We start from the raw sequence: 27,639 nt of genomic DNA, 5'->3' as shown, positions 1-27,639 counted from the left end.
TAAAAAAATCAGATTTAAATATTACGATGATAATTATTTTTAAATAATAAATGCGATTTATTTTGTAATGCCTAACTGAACTGAAACTTTTTAACTAATTTAAATACAACTCATATCAGGTGATGCGCCTTTAGTAGATTTCGCTTTTAGTATATAATATGATTTTAATATAACTAGCTGAACTTTGCAGTTTCTTAGACTACCGACGTGACTGCACGCTTGATGCTTTTATGTTTGAGACATCGACCGTCGTTGCTGGCGGTGCCCAACGGACGAACCAAGTTGCTCAAGGAAGCGCCCCTGACGCGCACGTTACGTGAGGGTACGCCATAGCCGACAGGGTAAATTTGTTTTATTGCAGCCTGAGTGAACTCACAACTATAGCCACTTGGACTACATCATGTATAACGTAGACTTATTTTAAATATTGTTAATAAACGTGCTGTAATATCGAATTAGGACAACCATGCCGTATAAAGATATGTATACAGTTTTGTATTATAAATAAATAAATGTTCTTATTTTATATAAATAGTTATAACTACCATTTGTAACGAGGTATGTTTGACATACCTGTAGAAATGGCGAACAAAATAAAGAAACCAATTTAAATATAGCAATTTATTTATTGACAAAATCACAACTGATACCACATAGAAAAACTACTCGGCACGGTTTAACTCTTAACTATATATAATATCACATAAACACTTTATAATTTGATAAACTATATACATAGAGAAATATAGTAGACGTTTTTGGTAAAAACATTATGAAAGTAAGTTTAACTGTAATCATACCTATTAGAGAAAATGTTACAAATTTCTTAAATTTCGTAGAAAATTAATATTTTAAAAATTAGATAACATTATGCAATTTTTTACGAATTGTAATCTTCTAGTAAGTACACACATTTATATATGTCATATCGTATTTTAGATCATTCTAGTATGTTCAGAGTACTGTTATTTTTATCTGTTATATTTTCAACAATATATAGAAGTGAAACTGAGGTGAAACTTAAAAAATTATAACATTACCTTTGCGAGACAAAGTTTAAAAGATGCCATATATTTTGCATGTACCATGATGAGATAAACTTACTAACCGAAATTAATTTTTCAAAACGTTTTAAGGTTGAAATAATAATTATTATAAACAAAACTTAAATACATAATCAATACTTCTTATGCGTACCCGTAAGATACTATAACACAGTGTATATTGTTTCCAATTAAATCAAGGAAATAAAAACATAACCTATTCAAATATATTTATACATCAAAATTCATAAAACAAAGATCGTCCGTGGATTTTCCTTTCACAGGACTGCATATATAAAAGAAACGATATTATACAATAAATAGATTGTACATTTAAATATGTCACACGTAACTAGAAAAAAATCACAAAAGCATTAAATTAGGTATTTTGCTACTTTCCAAAAATCTCGACTTCTATTGTTGCATATTTTAAAACATGTACATATATTAATAACAGCCACGTACATGAAATAACGTGAATGAGAAATCAAGAATAGGCTGTGTATTTTACAAACGCAATGCGAAATTACATTATCACAAAATCATAATATAATTATATATAAATAATAATTATTATAATTAGTCACAAATTAAGTAACATTGCACATACCAAAATAGATTTATTTCAAACAGGTACATTCAATTTAATTTCTTTGTGATATGTAGAATACATATGCAATACTTTACAAGATAAAAAAGTTATAGACTTTTTTTGAAAAAATATATATATTTTGTTTTTAAATGTTATAAATAAAATTGTTAGCAAACATTAAAATCTTCTTTGTAAATATGAATAAAAAAAAGTAAATACACTTCCGAATTTAAATATAACAGATAAAAAAATAATAGTTTAGCAAGCACAGTCCCAAAGATAATACTTTAATTTGACAAATAAAATTTGCTTTTTATTATTACACATATTTTCAAATTATATAAGTTTAGGCACGTAGCACAGCGACTAAGCGCTTTTATTCATTAAATCGTGTTAATGTTGTCACATTCTTAATTTATAAACAAATTGATAAGAAGCCATGAGCAAAATCTTTCAGCCTTTAAATTTTTCATTTGGATTAAATTTAGATACCAATACGAATTTCGTCATCAATAATGCTAAGCAATAATTAAAAACAGCTATCAAATTTCAAGATTATGATAATTTTAAATTAGTTGTATATGAGTTTATGATTGACATATATAACTAAAACATACAAATATGTTGTAACACGTGCTATTATTTTCATTTGACATTTAAATGTTAACTATAATTTTGTTATGTAGAGGAAATTTACGATCATTGAATACAGATATAATTATAAAGTACATCCTACACACATACATACATATATATTGCCAAGACTATACAAAACCGCTTTATACATACAAATATCATCTGCTATACAACAACAACAACTTTAAATAATTGTCTATGCTAGATAGGAGCAGAGTGGTAACAGTCCATAGACAAATATTATAATAGAAAAAAGGCAGTTTAAAAAAATCTATCAGAAAGATTTTAATAGACAAACACCGAGTTGGTTTTAGAATCCCTACGTGCCCTACTAGTGGTCTAAAAGATAAATAATATGGGTCTGTTGTATATTATAGCTGGTATTGGTTGCTCATGAAACCAATTCACCTATTACGGCCGATTCAAATTGCAAATAAACTTTAACCTCGAACTTGCTTCGTGAATAAAATTGCGTTTTAAATATTATTTGAAATTTAGGAGTAAAGATAGATATAGATTTTCGGATACATATTTGTATTTTAATCAAGAAGTTTTTGTAGTGCACGAAATATAAGCTTTTAGCAAATCAAATAAAAATATAAGTTTTGTTTATTTTGACTTCTCCTGCCATTGGAATCAGCTATCGCGTTTATAATATGGAAGTTTATTAATGTTACAATAAGGTTCCTGTTACATGGTATGGTTATGTAAGCTAATTTGGAATTAATTTCAACTAGTTAAGATTTAATTTCCATTTATCAGCTTAATAGTTGGCAGTGAAGTACAAAAGGAAACATTAATTTGGCTGTTAGCTCACCGATTTCATGGATTATGAAATAGAGACGTCAAAATATAAAAAAAATAAACATTTTTTTTTTAAATTTGGAATATACTACAAGATTTACTTTACGTATGTATTTAATTTGGATTTATTGTCAAACCTTTTATTTTTAGGAAGCTCGGATACATTTATATGTGTATATTAAAACTTTATTAATAAAATTTGAATAAAATAGTCGCAGGAAGTATATAATAACTACAAAGAATATTAAAGAGCCAAAGTATACCGTCTTACTCTAGTATTTGTCACTTTTAGACTATTCGAAAATTGAATATTTCCATTACTGAGGAAAATAATAGCTTTTCTATGTGTGTCATTGCAAAGCACACAAATTAACTAACCCTTAATAAAAATAGCTAAATGTAATTAAAAAAAATGCTTAACAATTATATAAGCAAAACATATGATACAATACTATTTGAAATAATTAATATAAATTAATTCTAGGTTTTCGCTATGATACTAAGTATTTCTATAATTCTTTCACTATATATTTGTAAATAATTTTAGTAGAGAACGATTTTATAAATTTTAGACCATATTTGAACATTTTATTCAATACAAATTCATATTTTACACATATTTACAATGTCTTTCAATGTTTTTCATAAAAGTCTTTTGAGCTTCGAAGTCATAATAAATATTATAAATGCTTGATGATTTTAATTATTTGAACTCGTTCCTTTCGAAGGATTATTTATTTGGTTTTTAATATTTTATACATCTAACTACAGATTTTTAATTCATACTTTTTTTTAATAATAATTATAAAAAACAACTATTAAACGACAGTAGTAACTTTACAAGTAAATGCCAAATACAAAGACTATATTATCTTGTACACAAACCTATATTAATTCGCACGAACGACTATGAATTATTACATTACAATTTATCGACATAAAAATTGTATAATCAAACCAAATATATTATTTAAATAATAATAAAAAAAATCATTCAGGTTACATATAATTTCTACTTTGATAAGTTTCACGTAACAAACACTCTACAATATATTTTGTGTAAATTATACTCATAAGGATAGATGAGGTATGCGGTGAGTTCAATTATCTTTGAGGTGTTTAGAACATTAACACCGAATTGTCTCGATCTAATTAGTCACAATTGCCATTTATAATACTGGTCAATTCCCTTCAATTTTAATTAGCACCTAGAGCTACTTTAATTTGCATAGTAACAAGACGTTAGGCTGTTTCTATACTGGATAAATATTATTAGCATTTGAACCACAGTATAAAAACAATAACGAAATATTTATTGGGAAAAATATCAATTTACATAGCTCAGGGTCACATAGAAAACGCTTAAAAGAGATATATATATTACGTATAGTTTAGCAGAATGAGCTCGGTCTAACAACGGGCACAAGTAATACAAAGAGTAAGAAAGCTAATGTGCAACAATACATTTGTCTCTTTCTTACAATTCATACATTTCGATTCCCCTTGAGTAATTTTATTAGCGAATACGAATTTTAATATACGACCATGGAATCGAGTCGAACCTCCGGAGCGCCGCTTTGTTACCTGTTTTACTTTCGAAGATTCTGTCGTACGAAACGCACTCTCACCGCTACTCAAACTCCACGGGCGTCGGCGTGAGCACGTCGATGATGATATCCTCCATGTTGGGCAGCACGAGGACCTTCTCGAACTCCTTGGTGAGTTTCTGCTCGATCCAGTTGGAGATGTGCGCGAAGCGGAGCGTGCGGGCCCCCACCGCCGGCCGCGCCTTCAGGACCAATTGGGGGTTCGTTGAAAATCTACAAACAAATAGAATTAATTACTTATACGGTAGTCGGTGGTCCTCTCATCGGAAATTAAAATTAAATCTTTTTAAATTATGTAATTATATATTCTTGTTAATCGGACCTTTGAGGTGTTGAGGGTAGAAATAATGCTGGAAGGTAGTTGAGATCGCGTATAGTAAGTGCAAACATAAAATTATAAATAAGGTATAAGTGTTAATAGTCATTTCAGTATCTCTTACCCGATCCACAGCCTGTCGTGAGGGGGTGGCGGCAGGTTGATAGCGAGCCTTCCTTCTAAGCCGTTGACTTCTAATTGTAGTTTAATGTCCGTATTAGACAAACCCTCCATTGCACGTTTTACGTACTTATAGTCCGTTACCTGCAAGGAAATAATAAAAATATATAAAACGTCGAGATGTTTTAATATGTCGCAGATTGCTATATGTAGTATCGTCTACGGTACGCTTAGATAAGGTAGATGGAGCGGTGGCGACTAATATAGCGACGGTAAAAAAATATATATAGCAAAATAAGAGCGTTTAAAAGTATCAATTTTAAATTTGCCGTGTCCTAACGAACTAGCCACGATAGCGGACCGAATTTACCTTCGTAAAACGCATATCTTTTAGTCTAAAAAAAAAGAAATGTCTATTGTTTTTTTGTCTTCCATGCATTTGCATGGCACTTAATTGAGTTAAAACTACTACGTGACAACACTTGCGTGAACATTTCTGACGTAGCATCAGCAGCAACAGATGGCATGCGAATCGTATGGGATAAATGTTTCTAAAAAAAAAAAAAAGTGAAAAAACAATTGCAACACTACACTACGCAGGCATTCGCTAGTTGTGCTGTAAAATTAACTCCTATATAGTTACTGTATGTTTAGTTTTAAATTAATCTTTTATAAGGATCAAATTTAGTTTGGAGAACTTGACAATAAGATGAAAAAATGAGGTTTCATACCTGTTGAAAGTATTTATTCGTGGCTATCTTGTCCACCATTCGAAGGAACTTCTTCTTTGAAGAGCCACCTTCGTTCGTTGATGTCCTGCAAGCAAATATAGCTTTAGTAAACTCACTTGCTAAGATTAGTTTGTCCTGCATGTCAGTAAGCAAGAAGGGAATAATTTGCGTAACATGGTACGAGAAAGAGATATAGAAGAATAGAGAGAGACAGAGAATGATGAAAGAGAAAATCATATTTCCTCGGCCAAATATATATGGGATGACAACAGGATGTTAATGAACATCTTTACATATAATTAAATTGGAGTGTCTGTTTGTAATGTTAAAATAACCCATTTTTACTAAATGCATATGTATGTATACACGGTACATATATCAAAATAACATTTTTTACAATTTTTGTCTGTCTGTCTGTTTGTTCCGGCTAATCTCTGGAACGGCTGAACTGATATTGTCGGGACTTTCACTGGCAGATAGCGAATGTAATAAGGAGTAACTTAGGCTACTTTTATTTTAGAATTATATATAGAATAAAAATAAAATCATACTACAATGTCCAAATAACTTAAATTCAAACAACGCGCACGAAGTCGCGGGCACAGCTAGTATATAATAATCGTAGTGTGAAGTGTTTACGTGGACTCCGAGACGATCATGTTCTCAGCGCTGTCGACGGGCTGCACGGGCGGGCTCTCGTCGTCGCTACTGGACTCCGCAGAGTCTTCTACTTCGGAATCGTAAATTGCTGGCTTTTTTCTCTAATAAAAAGTATATCATTTGCAAAGGTTTCATAATGCACTCATATTATTATATAGCTTTTAATTTGTGTGCGACGTAAATAATAATTCACAATTAACTTGATAAATATTAATTTTATTAAGCAATAACAAAAAAGTTTATTACGTTAAGTTTAAAAATATTTTAAAATAAATATTCCTTTGAGCATATTAACTCTCTAGATTGTGCAATATTTTGATACAGTAATGATAAAATTCAATACTAATAAACGGCAAAAAAATTAACATGCTCACCTTCAGCTCCGGAGAAACGCATCCCATCTGCGAGTCGAAATTGACCTCACTCTCGATTATGTTCTCACTCGTACCGAGTAACTGATCCTCCAACGTGATATCTGCGAATTAATCACACACCAAAGTCAAGGAGCACCACGAGAAGTCGGCGACCGCAAGCGAATGCAACGTTACAAAGGAGCACTAACTCTTCTCCTTGAGCTTCATGAGGTTGATCTGCGTGAGGATGGTGATGGTGGCGCCGCCGTCGTAGCGCATGTGCGCGTGCAGCCACACGCCGCGCGCGTCGCACGTGGGCGCGCCCACGCCGCACAGCAGCGGACACGCGCCCGCCAGCCGCAGCTCCGTCACCACCAGCGGCGACATGAACGACGGCAGCTGCGCACACGGCACGGTGAGGGGCCGCAGCCGAGCCGACTACGCGACCCGCGGGCGACGCGAGAGGGGACTGACCTTGAGCGTGTTGAGTTTCCGCTGGATGCGGTTCTGCAGCCGCGCGGCGGTGTTCGGGTCGCGCGTCACGTCGTACATGAGGCGCGCCAGCAGCGTGTTCATCCACGTCAGCTCGGCCGGCAGCGAGCGGCACTCGCAGTCCGGGGACGAGCTCTGTGTCTGCGCGGCAGACGATTACATCCACTGATACTTTACGTAGTCATAGCCGTGGGGGTCATCGAACCCAATTCATTTCAAAACGAATTAGAATAATAATACGGGTCGATTTAAAAAGCTTCCCAAAATGATTTACAGAAGAACCGTGATTATATATTAGAAACACTATTATTGTTTATCAAATCATGGAACAACAATATTAAATAGATGGTAAATGGGAAGAAAGATATAATTACTTATAAAGTGACTATTGTTAATAAACACAGAAACAATGTTTAAATGTAATATAAATCGTTTTGAATAATCTCAAATGAAAAAAAAAAAACTGAATTACTTTATCGATTTCTAAAATCGTTAAACATGAATGCATTTATTGTTAGATATTTATGTATCGAGTTACATGATAAATGGCTAACAAATATCTAATATTAACATTCCTTACTGATAAATGTTTTATAGCGGTTGTATTGTCATTTTTCCTTATTGTCTATTGATCTTGGTTTTACAGCGTCTCCAGTTGCGGAGAAGGAGGAGCTACTAAAACTCAACCCAGAAATGAGGAATTTCCTAGAGAGCTCAGTAAGACTAACGTCCTAAGATTGTCTCTAAGATCGTCCTAACATATGAGAACGCAGTCGGCCTAAATCGTTGTTCAAATTAGGGAAATACTATTACGCTGTTGTTATGAAAGTAATACGCGAAGCGCGGGCGGTCGTCACTGCTGTCGACGACACTTCGCAAGTCGGTTTTTTTTAGAATGACAAATAGAAATCGTTGAGTAAATAATATTTATGTATACATTGAGCTGAACATCCTACAGATCCTGAACTACTAGTCCGATTTGAAAAAAAGATATTTTCGTTAAAAATCCGATTTATAGAGAAACGTTATAGATCACATAACAAAACGCTTCCACTTACAGGGACGAATCAGCAACGCTACGTGGAAACGAAACAGCGCGGAGCAGCTAGTTACGTAATGAATTAAATTCATCCGCTATACAACATTCATCAGTCAGGCTGGTAGTAATTAGTACGTGGTCTAGTTTAACTTTAGTCAAAATGATAAAACACGAAATATCGAACATCGCCTTTTTTCTTCTTCTTGTGCTTGGAGCGCTCATGAGGAGTCGGCTCTAACTGGCACATAACGCCTATATCCGCTTTTTGTTTCGTTGGAACTTCATGCGTCTGTTATATATTTTATTATTTAAAAAGTGTGAAGGATATTTTTTTCTAAGGATTAAGGTAAACGTTAAGAATTCGGTCTACTAATTAAATATTTTTGGCTTAACCTTATACCAACGTGCTGCGACGAGGTAAGTAAGTAACTAACAGTCATGATGTTAAGTCTTTTACCATTTTTTTTTTAAATTTATAATAAAAAGAGGACATACACCATTTTTTTTTAATAAATTCATAAATCGAATAAAATTAATAATACAAAAGATATTGTCACGATCACTAATTGTATACAGGTGGAGTAAAATTAAGTTAAATTATACGCCAATAAAGGATTATATCAAGATAGATATGTCATTTCAATAGAGTTTTAATTATTGACTAACAATCAGCAGTCACTATGTGACCGGCGGGATAACTTATCAAAATAAATTTAATATCGTTGTGTATATGAAACCTTTAAAAGGGAAACATTCCGATCAAAAATTTTCCAATGATAATAAATTAAAAATAAAGTATATTACTATATAAATACGATGGAGACAAAAACTTACCTGTATAATTTTCTGCAAATACGGCCAGAAGGTTTTCTCGTAGGATTCAAAGATGGAGGGCGCGGGGTGCGACGGAGATATCGTGACGCCCTCCGTCACGGAATCATTTGTTTTACTCTAAAAGAACATTATCTTTAAAAAAAAAACCTTTATTTTCAACCAAATTAGGAAATATTTCGGAATTCGATGTTCATCCTAAGCAACCGATTCAACGTTTGCTCTCAAAACTGTTTTGTTTTGAAATAAAAGATAAATCTAATATCAAGTATGTCATATAATACACGATGAAACTTTTTTTTTTAATTAGGTATAAATGGGCAACCACCTGATGAATCAATCCTAAATCCAACATAACCGGGTCCCAGGGAGACCGGATAGCCTTTTATAAGGCTTCCTTTGTATGAAATCGTTTTTTTATAAGATGTAAGGTGCACCCATAAAAAGTTACTGTACTTTGTTCACACATGGAGAAGTATGCACCTTAGCAAACGCGACAGTGTCCTTCTCTGACAATTTATACACGGCGAGCTCTATTCCGTCCTTCGTCTCTTGTGCGTTGTCGCTCGTAGACTTTTCTTCGGAGCCGGAGTTGTCTACCGACGCGTTCGCTTCTGAGATCGCTATCATGAAACGACGGTACCTGGTCAGAACAAAAAATGAGCTTATCGGTATAATTTTTTTGCCATTATTTTTTTTATGCCATTGATCGGCGGATATTTGGGCGGTGGTGACTGTTTACCATTAGGTGGCTACGTTCATTTTACATTAAAAAAAAAACGATAAATTAGCATTCAGTATACAGTTAGGTAAACAAAGAGTTTCAGAAACATGACCGAGTTTTACCATTCGTGTTTATCTCGCCCCGTGCGTGCGAACAGATACAGGTGCGAGTGCTTGTCCTTGGACTGCTTCACGTGCACGCTCCACTCCCCCTCCGCCGCACCCTCCACTCCTGTCTCGATTTCCTGCAACAATGGAATTATTTGTTAATGCAATCCTCCAAACCTTCTCCTCAAATGGCTCCTCTCCTTTTGAGGAGAAGGTTCGGAGCATATTCCACTATGCTGCTCCTATGTGGGTTGGTTGATGCATATGTGGTAGAATTTCGTTGAACTTAGACACATTCAGGTTTTCTCACGATGTTTTCCTTTCCGAGCACGATATGAATTATAAACACAAATCAAGCACACGAAAATTCAGTGGTGCTTGTCTGGGTTTGAACTCGCAATCATAGGTTAAGATGCATGCGTTATAACCACTGGGTTATCTCAAATGTCGCAATTAATTAATTAAGACAAAGATGAATTATACGAGTATTGATTTTACAAGTCCAGAAAAACCACGAGAAAGATGGCTCGGCGATGTGTGAAAGATTACACGAGTAAGATTTTGTTATTGAATGAATTTGAATGAACAAAACTACATACTAAATTCTTACTCGTTACGAGAAATATAGAGTTGAATGGAAGCACATCACTGGTAATGATGTTATATACCTTTCATGCCAGCGGTATCTCACATAGACCTTACAAAAATCACTCTCTAACTTCAAATTAACATCTCTTCGTAGACATGAATATATTATTCTTTGTTTCCTACATATAATATGGCATTATATACTCCTACATATAATATAATAAGTGCAGCGACCTTCTCAATCGCATATCAATATCAGTCCCGCGTAGATATCCCCTTTGAATAGATCGAAATAATTAAACATCGCTTTAGCGAAAACTTGTCTCAGAAATCAATCACCCATTATCCGTGATCGAAACACATCGAACGAAAAACTTACCCAACCGTTTTTAGTAAATACATTCCAAAAAATAGAATTAATTTGAATTAGCTTTAAAGTAACTTAATTAATATTTTCCCTATATTATTTATTTATAAAATGATTTTAATTTAATTTGTATTTTATAATTTTTTAAATTTGCGTACATTTTTTTATTTAGATAAAATAAGTTTCAATTTTTTTTAAATAAGTTAATGGATAAATAAGTAAAGCTAAGTATGAAGTGATTCACGACATGTGCATACTCACGGTTTCTTCTAAAAATTCCTTAATGCGTGACAGCTCATTTTCATCTAAATATTCGTCATCGTCTTTGGTGCTGGTGACAGACTTTGTGGTGAATTCTATTTCAGTCTCGACTGAGTCTTCCGGTTGAGTATTTTTATCGGATTGTCCTTGGTTTTCTGGTTCCGTGCACGTCGACGTGCTGTCTATTTTCTTATCTATTCAGAAAAACAGACAGATATCATGTAGTGCAAAATTAATCTATGTTTATGTTGATCTGAACGAAGATTATTCGGTGCACTTGTAGCGAACTTGGCATTTGGACCAAATGCTTAATAACATTTGGAAATGGGGGAGATACTTTATCTATACTAATACTAAACTATCTATACTGATATTATAAATGTGAAAGTAACCCTGTCTCTCTGTTGCTACTGTGTGTGTGTGTGTGTGTGTGCGTGTGTGTGTGTTTGATGAAATTTGGTATGAATCAAGCTTGAACTACAAGGGGGACATGTGTTGTTCGTTAGTTATTTAGGTCGACTAATACCTGCCGACCAACCCCTAAAACGCGAGCGAAGTCAACGCAAACTGTCAAAGGCAACTGTTTCTATACAGGCGTTTCGTTAACTTGTCACGATTGTGTAATGGTCTTTCACAAATAAATTACAAGTATTTGACTCCAATAGGCTAGTAAGGTGCTAATTTTAATCCTATTTCGTATATAAGGCAGACTAGCGAATGTTAGACAAAAAAATATATCCATAATAAAAAATGTTAAGGATTATTATGTGTGACTATTATTAAATTGACATTAATATCAAGATAATGGAATAAATTATATAAATTTTTCAGAAATATCCCAATGAAACTAGTTTTGTATGACATTTATATGATATTGTTAGATTACAATACTTGTTTCTGTTTAACAGTCGCATAAGTTTAAAATATTTACGCCCAAGGTCAACTTTGTTAATGATATTCATTTTTGATTTTATTTGAACCAACGAGAATCAAACAGGACAATATTGAAAGAAATATAAAAACAAAAATGCGTCATGTGACACCCGATTGGAACGAAGTTACTTTTGCTATGTATTACATAGTTTAATCAACTTGTTAATAAAATTCCGTATGAATTAAAACAATAACAAAATAATAGAAAGAGACAGAGAAAAAGAGAGAGAGGGAAAAGTGACCTGGAGGGGCTTAGCGTTTTTTCCTTACGTGACAATTTCCGCGAGTTCACTCTACTGTAAGCCGCGTAAAAAAAAGTCGTACCAAACACCTTTGACACTTCAAGATGTGCGTTATAAAATAAACTCACCTCTATGCATTTTCCTAACTAATCTGTGTCGCAGACCTTCTTTCCCGGTTTCTCCTTCATTGTGTGGAATGCTATAAATAAGCAGGAAACTTATTAAATATTAGGAATTAGTTATACAACGATATGTCCAGATAGTGGACTACGTTTCACTTGTCACATGCATTTCATCTTTCACATCCGAACAAGAGATAATTAAGACGAATTTCGTGAAAACTCAGTAGTGCCCTCGGTTCCGGCTAATGAATTCATTCGATATTATTTTTTGACTTAGGTAAGTATAGTTTGTCTTGTTAAGTCAAGCTAATAGACGATGGCAACGTAAATATTTTTTAACAATTACTTACATCACCGAAGCGAACCTTGGTAACCGAGATGTAATGTCCTTTGTGCCTGTAGTTACACTGGCTAACTTACTTTTCGAACCCAACAATACTAAGTATTGCTGTTTGGCGGTAGAACATATTATCAGAATATATTGGGTACCCAGAGAGGTTTGCACAAAGTCCTTGCACCAAATATGCTTAAAGTATTAAAACTCTACCTCTTTTCTTTCCTTCTCCATATAAATTTCCTCTTTTTCTCTGGACTAGTATTCGTTTCCGTGCTCTCCGTCTCGAGCGGTAATTCCTTATTCTTTTTCTCCAATGACTCGGACATCTTCCTCTCCGCCTGGGTATTTTCTTTCTCCAGCACTTGAATCTTCTCTTTTTCGTTCAAAATTATGCAAATCGGATATTTTTTGCTCCATTGCCTTTGTGAAAAATATTATACATATTTTATTGAGTCGTTAAAGTAGGCTAACACGTTTAGACACTTAGCTCGTCCAAATATAGTTGACCTATTATGAATCGATTTAAACCTTTTAACCTAAATATGACAAGGTTAATTTCGTATGAAGTTTTATCGTATAGTTAAAAAAAAACCTATCCTAGTTCCTATTGTGCGAGATGATGATTTCCAATTTCATTCGATTCCGTCGAACTTTAATCATGCACGAACCAGGTTAGTGTGATACTGACCTATTAAATTTAAAGTATATTTGCTTGGGTGTTATCGAATTTATCTATAACCCGGTCAATTTGAAATTTATATAAACTAATTGTTTTTCCACGGAAGCGACTGACAGGCGTTTTTTATCCGCTGGTGTAAAAATACTCAACTCGCATATAAAATACAAAACGAATTATCACTGTACTCCCGACTGCTTCGATTTTTTTACATATTTCTCGCAATTTTTATGACTATGTCTTATTTCGGTCCCATATACCTCAATGTCAAGTATCATAACAATCGATTTAGTGGTTTATGTTAGGAATATAATATATAACAGGCATATTACTAAAACGTAGTCAACTATATATCTTAGTCTTTGATTCGATTTCGCCCGAGACTTCGATCGCGTTTAATAGGTTTGTTGTCAGGTTTTATTCACACAATATATTTATAAATTATATCCTAAGCATTATTCTGATGTACGATGTATGAATATTATTGTAGATTTTCATTAAAACCCATTCAGTTGTTTTTGCGTGAAAGAGTAAAAATTTGTATGTATGGGTGCATACATACTATAAGGATTTGACATTATGTCAGAAGGCTATGTTAGAGTATAGACCGGGGGACTCTTACAGAGTCAGTACAATATAAATAATAACTAAACAAGACTAAGAACTCAATAGCGATAATCATACAGTTTAGTCGTATTGAGGTAACAAGCAGTCAGACAAGAGATACTTCCGCATTCATAATTTTAATATTATTATTAGATTTACTCAATATTTGTCTTGAAAACATAATCGATCATGTTTGGTACCTTCTATGTCCATTTAATTGATTATAATCTTAATTATAATAGTTTTATAATTAACTATTAGATATCAATCAATGTTAATGCCGATCCCAGATAAGCGATTCTAATTCACTTAACGAACAAATCTCATTACTTGATCATTTTGTCTTTAATTTGAAAGTAGTTATCGAATTGATCTCAATTCATATAACAAATTGGTTGTTAATGAATAATGGCTGGTGTTTACGAGACCTCTTGCAGTCATTCAACTGGTTCAACCTCATTTCACGGGCGCTAGTTACGGAATAACGAACAAAGGTCAATGACCGTTTCTTGTCAAACGTTTTTTATAGTACAACAATAGTATCTTTGACACATTCAAGTGGACAGATAGATACGTTAATTTTAAAATCGGTGCATGACTTCCTTAAATACGGACACCGCATTAACTATTAGCGATTTATATCAAAATATAATAATTATATTTATCAATATGTATTAATTAAGAAGAGTTTTTTTATCAAAATTAAAATTTTAGTCTATGTATAACTATCGAACTTAAAAAAAGTTTATATTCATTTATTAATCATTGCAATTCCAATCAATATTATTCAACGTTATGGCCACATTTTAAAAAGTAACAGCCGAATTCTTAAACTAGAAACATTAACGTAATATATTATAACAAGTTATACATATATACATATAGCAGTATAATTTTAAACAGATTCTGTAAGAAAAATCTGATATTGAACCGGTTATATAATAAGCCAGATTCAAGGTCAAGACATTAGCGTGTGAATATTTTTTTCTATTATATTTAATAGCTAATTTTTAAACAAAACTCTATAAATAAATAATAGTTCTTTTGCCTCTTTGTACAATACATAGCGGCCTTAAATTGTTGCGAAACGAATTATAAAATCCAAGGATATAGGACAGGATCCGTTCCCTCCCTTCTCCTAATAATCCGTTTCAGGACTATAAAAACTATTGAGTCATTGTTGTGTAACTTTCCATACAGGTTGAAAGAACAGATTTCCTGATCTCGCTTCGACTATGATGGATTATCGTGTGACTTAGGGAATAGAGAATACGAATATGTTTACGCACATACTAGTGCACATTTTTATACTATTATTTATTTCCTGCGTAGTCGATAATCTCAAAAACGAGAATTCTTAATATTATTCCGATTGGATATAGTCGAGATGAATACATTGTCATATTCTCGTTTCGTCGTTCACTCGAACATTCAGGTCAAGATAATATCATTACCTTCAGAGTTAATTATAATTATTATTAAAGTGGACATAACATAACAGTATTAGTATATACCAGAAGCACAATATAGCATCTACCACAGAATAAAACAGTTACATTAAAAATAATGTATCATGTTCGCAGGGCCGAACCGTAAGTTTAGGGGGCCTTGGGCTAACACTATTTATTTATTTATTTATTTATGTACCAACAAATATATAGACAATTACATAGACAAAAGACGTGTACAAAGGACTACTTAGGGGCCCACCTAAGACATATCTGAACGTAGACTTGAATTAAATTAATTGAATGGGTTTGATTAAATGCAGGACTCGCAGGACTGCAAACTATACGATCTGTTTAATTTAATAAAATTATGGGTTATTTCGCATTATCGTCTATTTTTGACTTTGACTTGACTTAGCTGGGGCCCCCTTGAATCCACGGGGGCCTGGGCTGAAGCCTTGAATGGATGGTGGACATCAATGTTACCCGTTTGTAAGGGCGAATATTAAGATCAGTCTAAGTGGTGATTCCATTAATATCCATACATACGTACATCCATACGTTCTAAGGGTGCAAGTAAGGGTGGTGGTAAAATTCACTCAAAGTTACCCCAAACACTTGAAGTTTAGAACTCCAATAATCCTTGTTAGAGAGGATCTACGTTGCCAAAGGTTAACTATACTAAATTTCTAGCCAATCGGGCATATGGATCATGTATCGCTTGATATTTCACTTTTATATAAATTAGAATAACAAACGATAAGTAAATTACAATCGCCCTTTCACTGTTTATTTTGTTTCAGCAATTGGTTCATACTTAAAACTTCTTACAATATTTGACAAATTTTATACCTAATAGGCTTTCTCATATTTTACTACATTAAAGTTTGTTTAAAGACAAACGTACGTCAAGTTACTGCTAAAAATGAGTTTTAACTTTTGCCGTCTAAAGTAATCTTTCATGAAACATCTCGATGACAAAATAACTTAAGTAAAATGGAACTGTGATAGTAATTATGTGAACACTGAATAAAAATTCAATAGTAAAATAATTAAGTTTCTAAACGACCTTTATAATTAACCTTTTTGGTGAATTATAATTACTATAATTGTGTAATTTACATATGACAGTGTTAATAAGCGTTGGAGGCCTGTTTATAAAGCCATGATATGTACTAAAAAGCAAAAGGTCGTATGTGAAAATTGTGTATATTCATATTATATTTTTCTATTTTTGTTATTGTGACTAATAAGTGACGTAACTGCAATAAATTAATAAATACAGTAAATTTAAATTTTTAATTAAAGTATATCATATTCAATTTGTGTAATGGAAGAGAGCTGATGTTTTTAGTTCTATCGACAATTTTTTTTTTTTTAATCTATACGAAATGTTGCTCGGATTTACTATTACTAAACTATTCATTAATAAATACATTATTCAATTTGATTACTAGATAACTAAGCAGAATCTCCACAAAAGGAAAATCGGAAATACGAAAGTTTGTGACCCAGGTTGTAACAGACAAATAAATTTAAAACACTCATGTACATATATATATTAATATCAATAAACCGTCATCTAGCTAGATGTACTTTAAGGTTTTTAATTGTCATTATTATCTTAGCAGTCTTTGTATAGAGTGATAACTTACCGTCTCTTAACGAGTCCCTTGGGGAGCAGTATGACTTTGGCGCCGGTTAGGTTGTACAGTCGGTGTTGGTAGAATGTGACCTTCTCGATCTTCTCGTCCCATAGCGCGCGCTTTGCAATTTTCGTTTTTGTATATGATATGCGCAAATTGCATCCTAAAATAAAAACACAGTTAAGGCGTCGTTTTCAACCTCTTTTTTTCGTATGTTGTTGACCTTAATCTACAATGTCGTGTGAAAAATTAAATGGAGCTCAATAAAAGCTTAGAAAACGCGCGACTTAAGGGTGCCTTCTGTGAGGCCAGACGACTCGGCTTAGGACGTCATCGAAGACAGAGAGATGGACCGACGTGTGTAAGACGTCATACGCCCCGGCGGCGTCAACGGGTCGCAACGAACAAAAATCGTGTTGCATAGTCTTTTGTCAATCAATAAAATACTTTATTCAAACAGAGAAGCATTTTACATTCTACCGAGAATAAAAGGCAAGAAACTCAGGAGTACTTTTTTATCCATATACAATCAACGAATACGCCACGAAAGAGGGAGTTAAAATTTGTATGGAAATAGAGATTAAACTTTTAGTCAATTGCACAGGAATTGTTGCAAATAGCTGCAATGTTGTTTTGATATTTTACATTACTAGCTGAACCTACCGCTTTGCCAGCTCGGAATTTATAAAACTTCACGTATATCAAACCGTCAGCGACACAGTTTACCCCCTCGAGGGGTGAATTAAGAATGTCCTTTCCTGGGGCTCAAACTATCTTCATCTAAACCGGTTCAGTGGTTCAAGCGAAAAGACGTAACAGACAGAGTAATTTTAGCATTTATAATATTAGTATAGATTTGTTAATTACACGTTAATTTTAGCCCAATATAACTATTTTTCATACTATATTTGTATGTAAGAAAAGTTATAAGCAAAATAGTTGAAGTTAAGACAGCCTGGCCTTGCTCAATCAGCCTTCACGCGTAATACAACGCGTTTGTAGAATATGAATGATATCTGGCAGATTCAATATAGATATAATATTTCGATGTACTTTGATAGTGTTTAAATAATATTTATTTTCGGAAGTTAGGAAATTTTCAATTCCATGGTAATTGGCCGTCGTCGCTCATACTTATGGGATGGTTACTGTCTGTCTATGAACAAACGATTATTTTCACCATCAACACGCCACTAACCCTGGGATCTAAATTGTCATGTGATTGTATGGTTGAACAACTACATAGTGGATGGTACCATTGGATATACGACCTCGGTTTCCTATATACATAATTATAATATAGTATAGTCTAATGGCTAGCTTGCTAAAACCTTGAGTGGGGATAACAAAAAAATGCTATAAGTATATCTTAGTAGCAGCTCGGTATAGGGATGTAGACATTGTGCTTCCGTAAATGACTTAAAACATTTTTATTCGTGTCGGTTCGCCGTACCATCGGACTATCAGAATGAGGGAATCGCGAATACACCCTCATCGTTAGCTAGTCTTTCGAGGAGATCATCATTTCAGACATACTTTAAAGTATCTTAACTAATATAATAAATACGCTAGAAAAGTCGCCTTAAAGTCGAGTTTAACTACTTTACATAATAAATCGCTTAGAGGCTTGAAAGATAAGCTCGGAAACAGCTTGTTGAATTCTAATGTGTCTTGAAAAAAACATATCACAATACGGTATAAAATTTGTAATAGGTGAATATTTATAAATAACCACTTGTATTGTTATATTTAAAAGTATAATATTTGAGTATTATGTTCTTTAGTCATGAATCAAACAAATTAATTTAATCTAATTACTAAAACAAAATTAGTTAGTTATGATACAGGCAACTAGTTCACATGCAACAAATTACCTACAAAGCGTACTCGTACCATCCATTATTATTAATATAATTACAAAAAAATTAGTTTATATAGGGGAATCGTTTAAATATCGTGCGTTTTAATTTTAAAATAAGCCAATCATTTGTTTTGTTATTAGTTACGATAACGAATCTATTTATTTGTCATCAGACATATTTTGTTGTTTTTTTTTTTATCGTTCTAAGGATAAGGTATCGTCCAGTTGAGCCTCATTTACTACCTTCTATATATTATAATTAAAATAACAGACACAGTTTAAAAGAACCTACATGTTCATTTATATACTTAATAATAATTTTTTTTTTTTAATTAGTGTTTTATGAAAAATTTTTTTTTTGAAAAAAGAACTCAATGGTATTTTATTACCTTTTAGTTTTACGCTTGTTTATATAGTGAATACGCCGTGGCCCGTGTCTTTCGATTAGTTAACCTAGACGTAGCATTAATGGTTTTATTTAAGTATGACGTTTGTATATATGACTAATTAAGGTTGAATACGCGCTTCAATTATCTTATCATTGTTAATACCTAATTAAAAGTAACCAAAATTTCGTCACATTTAGGACTAGTATCATCAATACATACTTATTTATATTGTAATAAAACAAACATATATAATACGATTAAAATACGGTGGCTAAATCCGCTTTATTTTGCTGTATATATAGGTGTATACCTATTTTTGCGGTATCATATATGACATTTGAATTCTTAGAAAACGTTGAGAAAAACTTTATTTATATAAAAGATCTAATCTACATTATCATTTTGTCTGTGCCTTGGGCGCATCTTTCGATTATTTTGACTGAGTTAAGTAGTTTGTGATGTGCCTGTATGTGTTTATGTATATTTTTATAGAATTGATAGGAGGACTGGCAAAATGTACCACCAGACGTAAGGGATTACAAATGCCTATAATTATTGACTTTATATGAAATATTAACCATCCCGTACATCGCCAATGCGCCACCAACCTTTGGAACTTAGATGTATGTTTCCTGTGTCTGTAGTAACACTTACTCACCCTTCAAACGAGAACAAAGCAATACTGAGCTCTGCTGTTTGACGGTAGAATATCTGATGAGTTCCCTGCCACCAAGTTTGTCCAGGGGGCTTAAGACTTATATTTGTGTATGTGTTACAATTACACATATGGTTAATCTATACCGAGATGGCCCAGTTAGAACGCGTGTATCTTAACCGATGATTTCGGGTTCAAACCCAGGCAAGCACCACGGAATTTTCATGTGCTTAATTTGTGTTTATAATTCATCTCGTGCTCGGCGGTGAAGGAAAACATCGTGAGGAAACCTGCATGTGTCTAATTTCAACGAAATTCTGCCATATGTGTATTTAACCCGCATTGGAGAAGCGTGGTGGAATATGCTTCAAACCTTCTCCTCAAAGGGAGAGGAGGCCTTAGCCCAGCAGTGGGAAATTTACAGGCTGTTAATGTAAAAAATGAAAAATGACATTAGTAGATAAATTAGTAGTAAATATACATTTATGGCGAAGGACTGACCCACTTACAGTGAACTGTATTTCTTAGTTAGAACTTTTATCATACATTCACAAAACAAATGCATCGTTTATTTACATATATAATATACTTTCCTTCTTCTTCTTTTTCTTATTTATATATATATATATATATAATTTCCCGTTCTAATGAGTCAATTCTAAGTACTTCTGACTGGTGGAAAATAACATTCCTGAATGATATAGGGTAGAAATTATATTTATAACATATCATTTTCTTTATTACTAAATTCGTACCGTGCGAAGTCAGGGCGGGTTACTAGTATGTAATAAAGATTAACAACTGAGTTTCATGCGCTCGTTCTTACGAATAATGGCGATGAAATGCTTCATAAATTGTATTCGCATAAAGCTTATTTATAAAAATATATTAAAAAGTAAAGTTTTATACATATAACATACCTTCGAGTTTCATGAAGGCGGTAGTTGTCTTATTTATGTGGTAGGTGTAGGGGTCATAGTCTGGATACCGGTAGTGATTCATCCAACCCTGTAAAATATACCTGCATTACATACAAGCGGATACACACGACTTCTCTCTAAATAGATTTAATATTTTTGGAGACATATTAAACTATTTATTTATATTGGTATCTTCAACCCTTGTACATGAACACTTACACAAATATATTTTTAATTTTGTTCCATAAGTAATCTCACTTAAATGAGAACACAACATACATAAGTCAGAAAAAAAGGACTTGAAATATTAATATAACAATTTTTTTGATGTCAACTCATTAGAATCTGTGTGTGTTTTCAAGTGATGTGACTACTCAAAACCCCTAGCTAATCTAGATTTACGAAATATATATCGTCTAAAATTCAACAACACAATCATAATTTTAAATATGTATTATTGAACACTTCAGCTAGCGATTAATAGTAATCCTCCCGTCGACGATGGCGTCCTAAGCCGAGCCTTAGGACGCGGGTATTCTGAGTGATTCAGTGGTTTCCTAACATCCAAGTTTGAGTATTAAAACTCGCCTTCCCGCCCGGTAACGCCGTACATGCATTAGGGCCAACAGCAAACTCAGTTAGAAAAAAAAATTAGTAATAGACATAACGAATGAGTCACGATAATAAGCGTCTTAAGGGTAAGCATCAAATCTGCGACTGTGCGTATTGCTAGACGGCCTGTGCACCACCGAGCTAATGCTTATAATATTCAATATTATGTACTGAGACCTTGTTAAGTTCATACTCGTGTATATTAATATGTTCGTGATCAAAGTGCGTGACTTTCAAAGGAGGGTTCAATGCGTTTAATATATTACAGTCCATATAAAAATAATTATTGCCTTCATTACGTTTTTTGGTCAATATTTGAACAGAAATGGCCTCGTGGAAAGAATATTGGAATCTTGTTCGAAGATCCTTGGTTCCCAATCCGGACAAGAACTACTAAATTTGTATGTTCTTCATTTTAGTATTTGTTCTCGCCATAAAAACATTATGTTAAACTACGTGAAACTAAAGTGAAACCTCCTTCAACGCTCTTTTTAAGGAGTTTATCGTTAAAAATAGGGGTAACTTAGTACAGCACGCACACATAGCCGAACACTTAATTTTTTCACTAATTTGCATAAGTGTGAGTCAACGCTTTACGATTGCTAATTCGATATTCAAAATATTCCTATCTCTAATATCAAAAAAGCTTCACTTGAAAAACCCATTTTGACAAAGTAATATATGCATAGAAGCCAAACTTATTAAGAAATATTTCAACAGCGTATAATTATAAGTGTTTTACGTACATTTGTGATTCTCTAGTATGCTTGTATATCCGGATACAATCATTGCATCGCTCAATGTCAACAATATTACATTGAAACTATTATTAAAAATACGTTCAAATAAAAAAGAATTCGTTCTTTATTCAAAATATCGACGCAAAAAGAATGCTACATGAAAAACAAAAATAAAAAATTAAAAAAAAGGTCAAGTGCGAGTAGGGCCACAAACAAAGGGTTCCGTACCGTGATCTATAAAAACGCCGAAAATCTGTTTTATAGTATTTGTTGTGTTAGGGGCAACAGAAATACATCATCATCTGTAAAAAATTCAAGTGACTAAATATCAGGGTTCATGAGATGCAGCCTGGTGACAGACAGACAAAGAGACGGACGGATGGACAGCAGAGTCTTAGAAATAGGCTCCGTGTTATCTTTTGGGTACGGAACCCTAAAAAAACGTTGCGAGATAATTACGACCTCGTTCGCCTTTGCCGAAGTATACTTGAAAAATATGAATAATGTTAAGCTACAAATGTTTTTTTTAGTACAATCATAACAAAATGCATTTCAAATTGCGATGTTATTATAGCCCATTGCAATCACAGGCGGAGTGAAGACAAATAAACAACTTTGACATTGAAATTACGCGATACCATTGGTCGAGATCTTGATTAACCGATGGTATTAAATGTTATTGGTTTGAGAAAAAAAGGCGTCTGAATATCGGGAGAGTTGTAACTGTTGGTTAAGTTCTTATAGAATCTATCACTGGTATACTATTGTATACAACTACAGGCACAAGGGACATAACATCTTAATTCTCAAGGTTGGCGGCGCATTGGCGAAGTAAGGGATGATTAATATTTCTAACAGCGCCAATGTATATGGGCGGTGGTGACCACTGAACATCAGGTGTCCCATTTGACGGTCCGCCTATGTATGACATAAAAAAAATGTAGCGCTTAATATAGCAGAGCTGTTAACAAACCGCATTGGATATATAGCTCGATATAATTATTTCATTGTAATATTATATTTAGCTGTGCTATGTACACCCCTACTTTTTTCCCCTGTTTCTTTCCTCTACCTTAAGGTTGCTTGGAAGAGATCGCTGTTATAGCGATAAGGCCGCCTCTTCTACGTCTTTCTCGAATGTGACTTACGTATGTTTTTATTGGTGTACAATAAAGATAATTTTGCTTCGTTATGTATAAGTCATTTGTTAATTGTACATACCTCATATTTTTTGATCGGCCTATGTTCTTTAACAGACGGTATTGTGTACGTGAAAGGCACCGAACTTGTACGATTCAATTGAAAGAAACCTCTTCGGGGCTCATCGCTGCAGTAATTATCCAACAGCCACTCCTTCAAGTTGCTCGCGAGACAGAAGAACCAGATACCGAGCAAAAAACCATTCCATATTTGACAATTCGGGAACAGTATATAGTTAATCAAGAGGAATATTGTCAGGAGGTACATTGAAAATTTTAAGAAGTAGGCTTTCTGTTTCTTCGTCGGTTCCTCTTTGTGTAAGTTACTCTTGCTTGGTGGGAGGCCGAAGTTCGATGGTGGAGATGTAGGTATTGGTTGTGAGAGAGACGAGTCACGCTTTTGACTGTGAATATCCGTTTCTATCTGATTCAAGTCACCGAAAGCGTCTATCGTATCTTCTAGAGCTTCGACGCCAGATTCAACTTCTAGGCTGTCTTGTAATTCTTTTGTTAGATCAGATTCGCTGTGAGCTATAACAATTTGAAATTTAAACATTCTACAAAACAAGCTAATAAATGTTAGTATGTGTCTATATTTACAATTATAAGCTATAAGAAAGTGATATATCATTAGGGCCGGACCGTAAGTTTAGGGGGACCTGGGCTAACACTACTTACTGGCCCATATAAGACATATCTGAACGTAGACTTGAATGAAATTAATTGAATGGGTTTGATTAAATGCAGGACTCGCAGGACTGCAAACCGTACGATCTGTTTAATTTAATAAAATTATGGGTTATTTCGCATTATCGTCTATTTTTGACTTTGACTTGACTTAGCTGGGGCCCCCTTGAATCCATGGGGGCCTGGGCTGAAGTCCTAAAAGCCACATGCCAGATCCGGCCCTGTATATCATAGTTAGAAGTTAAGTTAAAATCATAACATTTTGCTGTGGAAATCACATGTAGATTATAATGTTTCACTCGATATAATGGACTTCTGCATGAATATATCAATTGCGATAAATTACTGGTCTGTTCTGCAATATAAAGGTTGTATTTGTCGCCGCAGCTTCGCTCGCGTTTTAGAGGAAGGAACAACTCCTTAGGTTTAAAGCTTGCTTAATAACAAATTTCATCAAATTCGGTTCATTGTTTTGATCGTGAAAGAGTAACAGAAAAACAGACAGACAGAGTTACTTTCGCATTTATAATATAAGTATAGATAGATACCTTTACTCAGTAAACGACCTAAATTAAAAATATATTTTCAAATCCGACTGGTTGTTCTCTATATTGATATTCAACTATTCAAATTTCAAACTCGTCAGTTTTATATGATGATATCAGATTGTCCGCCCTCAAAGCTCATAGGGTGACGATATATGTATAGTCTTTATCTATCTACCTTCCTCAATAGGCTTCACTTAAAAATATTTAACAAATCAGACTGATAAATCCTGAGAATGTTTTCAAATAAACAAAAACTAAACAATGCAGTTTTGTAATTATAGATAAGACACAAACTAAAAACCATTTAAAAGTAAGACGAGTAGCTCTTATCAGTTAACAACGAAAGACTTATCTGAATTCATAATAATGACCAATAATTCCACAACAAAAAAAAAAAACTTTACTATTTCACAATTGTAAGCGTTCTTGCAATCAAAGTCAAAAATCTTTATTCAATAAAGAAGTGTTTACACTTGCTTATTGATAGTCGAAAATCTACCACCGGTTCGGAAATTAACACCTCGGACCTGAGAAGAACCGGCGAATAAAACTCAGTGGGATTTTTTTTTTTTTTTTCGTACTAATATATAAAAAAGATAATGTGTGATTTTTTAAATTTAAATTTTCACTTACCTAAATTCTTATGTGTGTCATCACTGGATTCCGAATGGGTTTTGGTTGTATTAAGTTCCTTACATAATTCATACTCAGTAGGCTTGGCTGTTAACGGCTGAGTCACATCAGATAAATTCTGTATACTGCTATCTAACGATGATACCTATTGACGAAATACTTATCACAATATTGTTGAAAAAAAGAACCTGTTGCTTTATGTTTTATCTTTTTTGTGACTATTTTTGGACATGATTAATTTTTATAGACCTTGATTTATTTTAAATGGTTTTTTAATAAAAAAAAAAACATTATTACTAAATTCTTATGAGCATTTTATTATTGTTAATTGTCACACTTACAGAATATATAATTAAATAAAATATTTTTTTCTCTTGCCTTATTGATTGGCTGGATACATCACACATAAACTTTTCATATAAGTACTTAATTTATATTTTACTTTACAATTACTCTACTATATAGCAGTTGTTACCAAATAGTTTTCCTATTATATTATTTCAAGAAAGACCTCAAATTTCTATACCCTTCAATAAAATATACTATTAGTCAAATTGCCACACAAACACCTTCAAATAACTATGTTTATACCCAGGGTTAAGCATACCATAAATTAAAAAACCCCGCTCCACAATTATAATAATAATAATATAGTAATAAAAAATATTATACAAATAATTTCTCATTTATTAGAAGATGATTTATTAGAAGTGACATATTGTCTTAATTTGTGAATATTGTTATGAAATAAAATGTCTAACATACCTGGTTATCAGTATCACCCATGCTTTGTTGGTCTACATCTCTCATAGCAGAAGATTCTTCAGAATCAGATGTTGAATTTTCTCTTGGCAATGTTTTATCTTTTGTTTCTAATAAAAATCATTTTGATTTTAGAACACTCATAAACACTTATACATAAATATTTGCTGTTATACAAAAAAATATATATATGAAAAAGTAACACTAACCTTCACCTGAACGTGTTTTCATATCCTCAACAGCCTGGGCTATTTTAAATTTGAAATCATGAAATATTTTCCAAGTCTCATTACTTTCTGGAACAACTTCTGAGATACTTCGTTTACCAAGACGGTTTAAGTATTCTTTCATTGGGGAAGATGTGACCTCTTTGGGTGCTATGGGGCTACGATTTTCTTCAGGTTTGGGATCCTGTTTTAGATCGTCCACTTTCTCTGGGAGCTTTTCTGTTCTAATGGACTTAAAATATTTATCTATTATGGAGGGTGATTTCTCTGTTTTCTTTGGACTAGCACTTTCAGACCTGACTGGCGGGTCAGGCTGAGGAGTTGGGGGATCATCATCACATGCATGAAACAATTCTTCCAACTCTTCATTATTTGCATTGTATCTGAACGAAAGTGATGTATTTGGTGATTTTCCTGAAATATAATTATATTTTAATCCCTATAAATCACTGTGTGTGTATCATTAGTTTTTAACAAATTTATTGTTTCCTTTAAGGGACTTATAGAAATCACTGTTTTTATCATAGAATTAATATCTATTATAAGATAAGAACAAAGAAAATTAACAATACAATAAGAACAAGCACACTTCAAAATGATTTATTGTTATCATCTTCTGTTGTCAAAGAAACAAAAAAATAACTTAAGATATTAAATGAAGAAAAATTACAGACGGATAAATTCGCAAAAAGTGACGATTACATAATTATTAAAACAGTATTCCAATATTTTTTAAATATTATTTATAAAATATTAAATCTGTTAAATATTTGTACCTGGGCCTGAAACCTCCATATTTATATCTTATCTTTTATCCCACATAACTTTTATATTCGCCTTCACAGTTTTAATAGTATTATAAAAATTACTATATCAAATATGTTATTGTATACTATTTATTTTCCGTGTGATTTACACAACTGTGTACAAATTGTACAATGTAGTGAAAACAGTTCGCATTGAAATTTATAAAATTTGACGTTTTGTTTGTCTCGTGTCATTGTCAAATTGTTAATAGTCAATAAAATTACTTTCAAACTGAATAATTTCAACTTGTCATAGATATTATATTAGTAATGTCTTTCATTGGAATTTGCTATTTTATGTGAATTATATATTATTGAA

The 27,639-nt window shown here is 33.0% G+C and overlaps 1 protein-coding gene across 2 annotated transcripts; it reads right to left on the bottom strand.

The window, feature by feature from the left end:
• Positions 1-606: 606 nt before the first annotated feature.
• Positions 607-27,511, bottom strand: LOC113394934 (uncharacterized protein). 2 transcript variants are annotated; one of them, XM_026632409.2, is made up of 21 exons: positions 27,291-27,511; positions 26,497-26,928; positions 26,291-26,397; positions 25,526-25,670; positions 23,680-24,188; positions 21,107-21,194; positions 17,291-17,444; positions 13,116-13,325; positions 12,575-12,645; positions 11,272-11,465; positions 10,071-10,192; positions 9,708-9,867; positions 9,228-9,344; positions 8,578-8,682; positions 7,337-7,495; positions 7,072-7,261; positions 6,884-6,984; positions 6,489-6,610; positions 5,850-5,934; positions 5,123-5,262; positions 607-4,895 (listed from the first exon to the last, which is right to left on the bottom strand). In XM_026632409.2, exons 1-21 carry the CDS (start codon positions 27,307-27,309, stop codon positions 4,706-4,708), a joined length of 3,420 nt encoding a protein of 1,139 aa, XP_026488194.2. In that variant the 5' UTR covers positions 27,310-27,511; the 3' UTR covers positions 607-4,705. The 2 variants fall into 2 exon arrangements, with proteins under 2 accessions (XP_026488194.2, XP_026488195.2); XM_026632410.2 differs by lacking the exon at positions 8,578-8,682.
• Positions 27,512-27,639: the final 128 nt, after the last annotated feature.

Source organism: Vanessa tameamea, chromosome 9, assembly GCF_037043105.1.
Source record: "Vanessa tameamea isolate UH-Manoa-2023 chromosome 9, ilVanTame1 primary haplotype, whole genome shotgun sequence".
In the NCBI taxonomy this organism is placed as follows: domain Eukaryota; kingdom Metazoa; phylum Arthropoda; class Insecta; order Lepidoptera; family Nymphalidae; genus Vanessa; species Vanessa tameamea.
This window is presented reverse-complemented; position numbering and strand designations above follow the sequence as displayed.